This window comes from Oratosquilla oratoria, chromosome 29 (assembly GCF_046742065.1).
Source record: "Oratosquilla oratoria isolate Oo_2021 chromosome 29, ASM4674206v1, whole genome shotgun sequence".
In the NCBI taxonomy this organism is placed as follows: domain Eukaryota; kingdom Metazoa; phylum Arthropoda; class Malacostraca; order Stomatopoda; family Squillidae; genus Oratosquilla; species Oratosquilla oratoria.
In genome coordinates, this window is record NC_134805.1 from 27490417 (window position 1) to 27500416 (window position 10000).

The 10000-nt window shown below is 37.1% G+C and overlaps 1 protein-coding gene across 3 annotated transcripts in view; it reads left to right on the forward strand.

The window, feature by feature from the left end:
* Positions 1-1139: 1139 nt before the first annotated feature.
* Positions 1140-10000, forward strand: part of LOC143040691 (dnaJ homolog subfamily C member 27-like) — a 13758-nt gene continuing 4897 nt past the window's right edge. Inside the window, exons 1-4 of one of the 3 annotated variants that reach the window (XM_076211997.1) lie at positions 1140-1181; positions 3824-3964; positions 5026-5178; positions 5410-5528. In XM_076211997.1, the coding sequence (XP_076068112.1) occupies positions 3890-3964; positions 5026-5178; positions 5410-5528 (347 nt within the window). In that variant the 5' untranslated portion in view covers positions 1140-1181; positions 3824-3889. The other 2 variants (XM_076211994.1, XM_076211995.1) reach the window with 2 other exon arrangements.

Consider the following 10000-nt stretch of genomic DNA (forward strand, 5'->3'; position numbering starts at 1 on the left):
TTGTGGCATCCAGGACGCGGAGTGTGAACGTGCTACTGTATTTTGTATAGGAGCACGCGGCTAAAATATTAAATGCATCACGTATACTACTTTTTTAATTATGAACAATGGAAATAATCTTACATGCTTTTTTTTGTGTTATCCTCGGCAATTGTAATTGTTATTTCGAGCTGTGTGTTCTTTTCATTATCTACACTTCATGTATATTGATGCAATGCCAAATAAACTTACTTAATTATATGTTCCTTTTAATTTTTTGCTGTGAGCAGAAATTTGTTTGTGTTTAAACTTTGCCTTCTCTGAAAATCATGTGCGTACTCATGGCGGCAAAGTCGTTTCGTTTGCAAGGGAAGCGCTAGTTAGAGGAAACAAATATTGGTTTGACGGTTGGTAAGTTACCATATTTATAGGGAATTTATAAGTTGATGTTTGGGTGGAACTTCTTTATTGAATGGATTTTAATATAATTTGAAGACCTTGTGTGGGCTAGTTGTAAGACATGTGCGCGCGCCCTGCGCACAGCTCGAGTAGAAATGAGGTTAGGATAAGGGTAATGGGGAGGATCAGAATTGGGGTCAGGACTGGGATTAGGATTGAGGAGTTACAAGCGTAACGGTACTTAATGCTTCAAGAACTGAACTATGTTATGTTTCGGAGACTCGCGTGTATTTATGAATCATAAAAAAAATTGTTGCTTTACTTACTGTAATAAAATGATTGGCAGGAGCAAATTGGCACTCCGTGGGGTACCCGACCAGTGGACGCTGTGGGAAGGTTATATCTTCCCAGAGAAGTACCTGCTTGTTTCTCGTACTCCAGGAAATAAGTTTAATTATCCACAAAATCTACATTAATTTTGTAAATAATGGACAGAATCTTAGAAAGAAACAATAAATAAATAATGGGTATAACTCGCAATTATTCAAAGTTACTCCCTAACAAATATTTTTCTTTGATAGTAAAATGAGGTTTGGAGAATTACTTTCTTCCTTTCTATTTTATCAACTTCTCTGAACAATATCATGTAGTTACCTTGATATCAGTCACTATATTTATCTAATATTTATTGTATAAATCTATCTATAATAAACTTTGATATTCTTAGAAGGCAAAACTAGTGAAATAGTTTCTGAGGAACCCTCAAGTTTTCAATTCCTGATAAAATCTATGTAAACAAGGAAGTGAGTTATTTTGAGAATCTGACTTGCTCTCCGAATTTAACCTATTTCCTGGAGAATTAGTAATGTCTTTGTCATTAGTTAATGAAGAGCAGAATCTATGTGGGTATTCGTAGCCAGTGCATAAGTGGTAAGTCGTAAAATAACCCTGAGTGTTACTGAAGAAAAGTGAATGATGCAACAAGTAATCAGAAACTAGAGTGACGATTTTCATGTCTAACTTTCTTATGTTGGACATTGACTGTTGTAGATGTTTTTACTTTCACTGACAAGCTAGTAAGTACGAGTTCCCCATTTTTACGTTAACATGGGGTAAAGTTTCTAATAAATCTTGTAAAGAGTTGCCGAAGTTATGTTGAAAGTTGTGGCTGCGTCAATGAGTTTATTATAAATATAGTTCATACTTAGTCACAGTGTTATACGAGTTCTGGTCGCCAGTACGCAGAACGAACACCGATAAAAAAAAACATTCACATTTCTAAATAAAATATTGTAATGAAAAAATGTAAAACAGTTGTGCTATGGTACTTGAGATCTTCTTTGAATTGTGATGTAGCAATGTTAACGCAAATGATTTATTGACATAACTTTAAACAAGATCACAAAAATTGTTAACAGCAGTTTACGTTAATTTTTTACATTTCAGTAACTTTCCTTAAAAACTAATTGTATTAATAGGGCTTAAGGAAATTTTGTATATTCTGTAACATTAAGGCATTAGTGTTGCAGGTACAGTAGTGTGCAGGCACAACCAGAGACCACGTGAAAACAGGCTGCATGTAATCTAGTCGCTGAGGAGTAGTTGTTGGCTGGCTAGGTATTTTTTTTTAGAAGTGCACACCTACATGATTCAGCATTAGAAAATTAAATGTTGATTTTGTAAATTATAGTCATCAACATAATGTACATTTTCTTGGCAGAAATCAATAACGGAAAACATTGCTAAAAGCTATACACAAACAAAATCTCATTGACTCCTTTAGATGCCATCTTTGTTTTGATTAATTATTAGGTTAACCCATTCAACTCCGATGACAAGATGTCTTGTCATTTGGTCAAATAAAACAAAAAATCATAAAACACCAAAATGTTTGATCAAACACCAGAAAAATATGACGTCAGTCCTCGAGGACTGACGTCATATTTTTCTGGTGTTTGATCAAACATTTTGGTGTTTTATGATTTTTTGTTTTATTTGACCAAATGACATGACATCTTGTCATCGGAGTTTAGTGGGTTAAAGACAACAACCCTGATGACCTCCAGAATAACAGGCACCATATTACTAAATGCAGGTTAGGTTAGGTAGGTAGATTAGGTTAGAATAGACAAATTTATCTACTTTTATTTCTTTGACCTCCACATCTACCAAAACAAAGATGGTGTCTCAAACAGTTGAAATGGCTATATTTGTTTATAACTCAGTATAATGGACTTTTAAAAAAATTGAGGATGTTTTATGCATTTGTGGTAAAATCTTTGTGATAACTTTATGCACTCATGATTTTTGCATTACCCTAGTGGAATTCGTCATTTTGTTAGATCCATATATACATATACCAAAGGCTTTTTTCCCCCTTATAAAGGAGGTAACCAAAAAATGGTTGATACGTAGAATAGTGGTAACATACAGAAATTGCTCATAGGAATGAGTTTGAAACCCAATGGAGCAGTGATTCTGTTAGATCCAACTTTCCAAGAAATCTAGTTCCATTAGATTGATCTTATATATCCCATAGCTTGATATTACATTTCAGTTATGAACTAATTATGGTCTTTTGAATATGTATTCATTGATGTTATAGAAGATCTGTGCCGTGCTGTACTTTTTTTATTCAAACAGCATGGCAGGGAAGAGGGTAACCTTTCATTTCTGAGGTGCTAAGGTAGGAACGATTGAACGAGTTTATATTTGTTTTTGAAGTGGGTGTAAGTTTTTACTAGGTCAGCACCTATATATAAAGGAAAAGAGTTTTCAGTATGTGTATGTATTTACCTAGTTGTATTCTACAGGAAGGGGAGCTATGTTTATAGTGTCCCGTCTTTGTTTCTCGCAACATCTAGTTTGTTCTTAGATTCATGTATAGTGTTTGTACACACTATTGTATTGTCCAGTTTGTTCCAGATATCCACCACTCTGTGTGGAAAGCCTTTTTTTTTTTTTTCAAATCTCTTCTATAACTATGTATACATGTATGCATGTATGTGTATATATATATATATATGCATATATTTATATGTATATGTGTATATATATATGCATATATATATGTATATATTATATATATATATATAAAAAAATATAAATATATATATATATATATAAATATATATATATATATATATATCTGTATATATATATATATATATATATATATATATATATATATATATATATATATATATATGTATATACATAAGTAGTATACTCAAATAGTATTGTTGTTTTGTAGTTATCATTAATAGTACCGTAGTAGAAGTAGTATTGTTATTAATATTAGTATTGTTTTTGTTACTTAACAAGAATATTAAACTACTATTGTAATATAGATATTTTTGTGTTTCTCATGTTTATATCATCAAAGTCAATTTTGGCAAGTCACCCAGAAATAACAAAACATAAGGTAAAAAATGTCTCTTTGCAGGACAGAAGTTGAGAGAAGGGCAATGTCAGACAATCTTTGAGGGGACACTAAAAGACCAGCATCAAGATGGACTCTCGCATTAACAACAAACATTGTCCAAGAATTAGAATTTTAAGTTTGGGCAATCCAGGAGTAGGGAAAGTGAGTCTATGTCCCTTTAGGTGGTTACAGTCACCTCGTATTTCTTTGTGCGTGTGTGTATTTACCTTATTGTATTTACTTGATTGTAGTATACAGGGAAAGAGCAATGCTCGTTGGGTACCGTCCCCTGTTCTCTAATTTTCTAACATACAGTAAACCCTCAATATAATAGACAATATGGGGACAGGTCTGTCATTATATCCAAAGATCCGTTATATCTGATAGAAATACCGGACAGATCCATTATATCCCAAAGTTTGTCCAGTATTAGAAATTAGTAGGATTAGAAATTACAGTAAACCCTCGATATAACGGACAATATGGGGACGGGTCTGTCATTATATCCGAAGATCCGTTATAACCGAAGATCCTTCACTATAACGAATGAAAATCCATTTTAGCGAGGGTTTGTCCAGTCAGATTTTTTGTCTGTTATATCTGATATCCAGTATATTGAGATCCGTTATATCAAGGGTTTACTGTACCTAGATTTAAATTTATGTTTAGTTCCAACTTAATTCATATCTTTGATTTCCAATTATCATATGTACTCATGTATTGTTTGAGCTGGGCCTATATAACCTTCTAAGCTATTCCACATATTTATACATCTGTATGGAAAAACTATATTTCTTCAAATTCTTTTGACATGTGGTCTTTCTTAATTTACTTCCACAATCTCTTAAAGCCCTCCCATCTTTAAATTCTTGGATATGATGATGTCTATGTATGCATCATAAGCTGTGAGTAGGGTATAAGAGAATGCCAGTATCGGCATCCTGATTATATTGTGTGTGTTTAGCTAATTGTAGTATACAGGAAAGGAACATCTGTGGGGGGGGTGTGAGTGAGTGGAGGATTGGGAACTAGTTTTGAATGTTGTTCTCTTTTATTTTCTGTTATCCCTCACTTCTACTGCCATCCTTTTCCAACTTTATGACAATCAGGTATATATATACATACATACATACATAAATACATGCTTGCCATACTCATCTGCACTCATAACCACATTTCCATGATCAGGAAATGGTAAAGATTAATTCTTCTTTTATTTCCAGAGCTGTCTCATCAAAAGATATTGTGAGAAAAGATTTGTTAATAAATATGTTCCAACAATAGGCATCGACTACGGTTCTACTACAGTCGATGTTGATGGAAGAAAAATTTCAGTACATTTCTTTGATACGTCAGGAAGTCCATTGTTTGAAGAGGTAAAGTTCATTACTCATAAAAGATGAAAAAGATATGAATGGAAAGACCAGTGACAGTACTAATCACTAAATTGTAAATATTATTTATATTATTATAGTTTTTATATATTCATGTTTTTTTTTGTTTTTTGTTTTGTTTTGTTTTTCCGTCTGACCTAGATATGGACCAAAAAGTCTCCTGTCGGCTTGCTCCGCCTTTGTAATCCTTTGTAAATCTACCCTTCCTTTCAGGTACGGACTGAGTTTTACAAGGACATGCAAGGAATTCTTCTGACCTATGATGTGACTGACCGAGCTTCTTTCATTGCACTTGATGGCTGGATGGCAGAACTTAGACACAATTTAGGACCGTAAGTGGACGTGGGGTGGTGTGACGGCATGTATTCATAAATAGAAAGATTTGTGGTCGATCGTTAACACGATACGGATTACTGCTTTGAATGTGATTCACATTAACCCTTTACCATACAAGGCAGCATGTAAACTTTTATTCTGGCTGTTGCTGGACTATTTTATTCACTCTCATTCACTGTTTGCAATAAAAGGGTTATGTGATATAGTTTAATATCACAAACTCCTCCCATTGGAAGGCTAAGACAGTGCCCCTCACAGAGGGATTTGTAGCATGGAATTTAATGAACCATGCCCTTGTTTTAACTTCACCGGTGGCTGGATTTGAACCGCCATCCCCTCGACCTTCACCGCAAGTCACAACGCCCTAACCCACTCGGCCAGCGGTTATAGCTAATCATAATATATCCCTTTTATAATACCAGGTGGCACTTTTCTTTATAGTGTGGCTGCCACCAGGCACTTGTATTCATCACCAAAGCGCCCCTTACTCTTACTCCGCTGATTTTCATGCCACTTGGTGATACATAACTGCTTTTGAAACATCTCGCCATGTCTTTCTGTCCTGTGCCACCTCCTCCTTCCATTCTGTTGGTTCTATTCTGCAAATCTGCACGTCTTCTTCAGCGCATCTCCTCCAGTCTTTTCTAGGTCGTCGTCCAAGTGGTCATCTTCCATGTACTCCACTATTGAGCACTTTCTTTGGCCATCTATCTTCTTGCATCCTTTAAGCACCCCTCGGTGGCAAAAAAGAAAATAGTTCAGAGAACTAAGGATGATAGCAAACATATTTAACTCTGAGGAGTGAAGTTTCCTCCCAGCTGAATAAAATCAAGTGGTATCAGCCAGAATTATATCCTATATTCTAATATATTTTATATATTTTCTGTGCAGGAAGGCACTTATATATTTTATTATGGTTCAGTTTCATTCAATTCCCTAAGGAAGTGGTATGTACAGTAATCCCTCCCATATCTATATGATGATATGGTTTAACATCATAGACTCACTCCTATCGGGAGACTAAGATAGTGCTCCTAATAGGGGACTTTGTTGCCGGTGACAGGGTTCAAACCACCATCCCCTCGACCTTTGCCGCAAATAATGATGCCCTAAACTGCTCAGCCATCGAGCTTCCTATCTATCTAAATACCAAGGGCTTTTTACTCCTTGCCAGGGAGGTAGCCACCCATTCCACTTCCATCCACCACCCTTTCCGCCTGCTCATCTTAACTCTTCATGGATGACAGATCATTCCAGTATCCCACCCACTGCCCTGGGTCAGAAGCAATGCAGGAAGACGCAGAACATCCACAGCAAGGACGCTTCACTTAATCGGCAATCTCTCCGCTCCATCTCCTTATGCAGAAGCATAGAAGATGAGGAGAAATAACTTTGGGCTGCATCAATATGTCATTCACACATAACCACTCCCTAACCACTACTACCCATCTCCCATCCTTGCATCACAGTATCGTCTATACACGGCCAATATCCACTCACCCCTATCTCCTGCCTTCTCCCTTTCTTGCTCAACAGACATTCCCCTCTTGGTCAACACCCCTTTCACCCCAGCCATCCACCTCATCCTTGGTTGTCCCCTCATGTTCATTCCAACCACCTCTGTCTTCCACAACCCATTTTACTAGTCTTTCTTCACTCATTTTTTTTCCATGTGTCCAAACCATCCCAATACTTTTTCATCAACTCTATCTGCCATCTCCTTTTCCACCCCTGCTCTCCTTCTCGCTTCCTTGTTTCTCACTCTATCCAGCCCCTACCATAACTCTCCAAGTTCATCTCAAACATATTTAAACTTTTCCTCTCTGCCTCTCTTAAATTCCATGTCTCTGCCCTATACAGTGTTGTCAGCAAAATCACCCTTTCATATAATCTTCTATGTGTATACATTCCCAAATGCCTATTTCTCATTATACTTTTTAATCCCCAAAGGCATTTACTTGCTTCTCTCAATCAACAATTTACCTCCACCTCCACTCTTCCCTTTCCTGTCATATATGGCCCCAAGTACATAAAGGTATCCACTTCTTCTAGCCTCTTTCCTTTTAAGACATACTTCCAGACTGCTGCCATCATCTCCCTATTTAAATCTCATCACCTTACTTTTACCTACAGTGCTCGACAGGGATGTATGAACAGTTAGCGAGAATGAGGGATGAGGAGTGTTGAGGACTGTTTTTGCTGAAATGCACAATTTTATACAAAGAATTAGCATATGGTTGCATTATTTGACCTATTTTCTTTAAAATGTGTAACCGTTCGTACATCCTTGTCGAGTACTGTATATTTATCTTCAACTTTCTTCTAGAAATGTCTGTTGAGGAAGGAAGAGAGAAGACAGAAGATAGGGGTGAATGGAAAATAATTGTGTATGGATGATACTGTGGTGCATGGAAGGGATGGGGGGGGACTAGAGAGTGGTTATGTGTGAATGATATTTTGATGCAGCCTGAAGGAATTGCTCCCTGTCTTCTCTTTTTCTGCATGAGGGGACGGAGAGTGGGGTTCGCCGATTAAAAGCAGCAGCCTTGCTGTGGATGTTCTGTGTCTTGCTGCATTGCTTCTGACCCAGAGCAGTGGGTGAGATGCAGGGATGACCTATCATCCAGAAGCCAAGAAAAGAGGGAGGGATGGAGGGGTGGCGAATGGGAGTGGAGTGGGTGGGGATGAAATGGGTAGGAGTGGACTTATGCCATTTGACTTCGGCTACCTCCCTTATAAGGGGAAAAAATCCCTTGGTATATGGATGTAAGAACTGAAAATTTAGCAGTCAAATGCAGATTGAGAGAAGGGGGATAATTTTAACTCCCATATCCTAATGATCCCCCAAATCAGAACATCCTGTGGCCCATTTAGTTTGTATATAGGAAGGATTACTATATAATGTATATTCATTACAATACAGTAGGGCTTTTAAACAGGGTTTTTGTGAATCCTTTGTCATTCAGGCATACCATCAATATAATTGGCTTGCAGGGATGTAGTTTTAGATGTGAAAAGCAGCAAATGTACTTTTTTGAATGATTATACATATTTACTCAGTTTTTAATTAACTTGTTTGAAATTTGTTTTTGATGTGAATAACTGGCAGGTATTTAATTAGATATATATTTTGTGGTTGCATGTATGTATTTAATTTATTTTGATTAACCGTTTCCATACGATTCAAATTCTCATGTGCAGCATCGGCTGTCATATCTAATTTGGTTCACACTACTCGCATTATAAAATATAAAGTCACTGCTGTATTACTCGCTCTCTTTTACTCTGAGCAATAATAAACCTAGAAAACATGATCAAACCAGTTCACAGATTCCCGGGAGTAACTCATGTACAATTACAAAAAAATATATATATAATCAAGATGCCGACACCAGCATCCTTGAGGACCCACTCGTGCCTCATGACGCCTACATATCGATAGCCTCTGAGCATAAGTAAGCTAAAACAATTCTGCCGCAAGTGCTAAGCTAAGGCCGATGACAAATCATCGGAGCATAATAGTCTTAGTGATACTTAGACTCTCGGCAGGTTTACTATGTCTACAAGTTACCAGACAGTGTGGCAATATTTTCGCCTCTTCCGGCTGTTCAACCGGTGACTTGTGTCCCATTGTGGCCAAGCTGGATTCCGAAGGCTAATTATGCTCCGAGGCTATCAATATGGGTCATCGTACTGAAGCGGTTAATCTGTTTATCTTACCATAGCAAGGTACTCATGGTTCAAAGCTTAACTCCTTCAGCATAGTGATATGCACTAGAGACTTTGATACAGCTGACATTAATGTTGCAGTTTTATTGATGTAATGTTTGTACTCTAGACTAAGAGGATTTCAGTTCACCATGTCCACCATCAATGTGATTAGAACTGTCTGGTATTAAACCAGTTGTTGGGCCCTATTCTAGAAATGCCACACCTCATTACTCTCAACCCAAGTGATGTGGCTTAGGATAGGGATGACCCTTCATCCACAAGATGCTGAAAGGTGGGAGTGGCATTGAACAAGTTTTAATGTGTACAAAACAGGTGTGTGCTTTGTCTCGGCCACCCAGCTTACAAGGGGGAGAGTGGCTCTCATTACGTGTGTGTATGTATGTCATAGATATGTAATATATTAAACAAAACAAAATCTACACATATCTCACCATGTTGAAGGGGTAAGAATCCATTAAAAGTTGCTCACCTGACCTTGTTATGGATCACAAGGTCTTTGTCGGCCTTATGTTTTGTTCCAGTCCTTTTGAAATCTTGTGAGATAATGGGCCTTGAATTCAGTGCCTACAAGTTCCCGTCAGTGTTGTTTGTAGTTGTAGCACTCTAATCCACGTATGTCGACAGCGCAGTGTGGTGATGTGTCCCTCGATTAACAGCATGCAAGCCACGTGATGAGACCCAGCTAGCCAGAGCAGTACAGAACTTGCATCAAGAAGGTTAGTGTTTGGTGAATGTT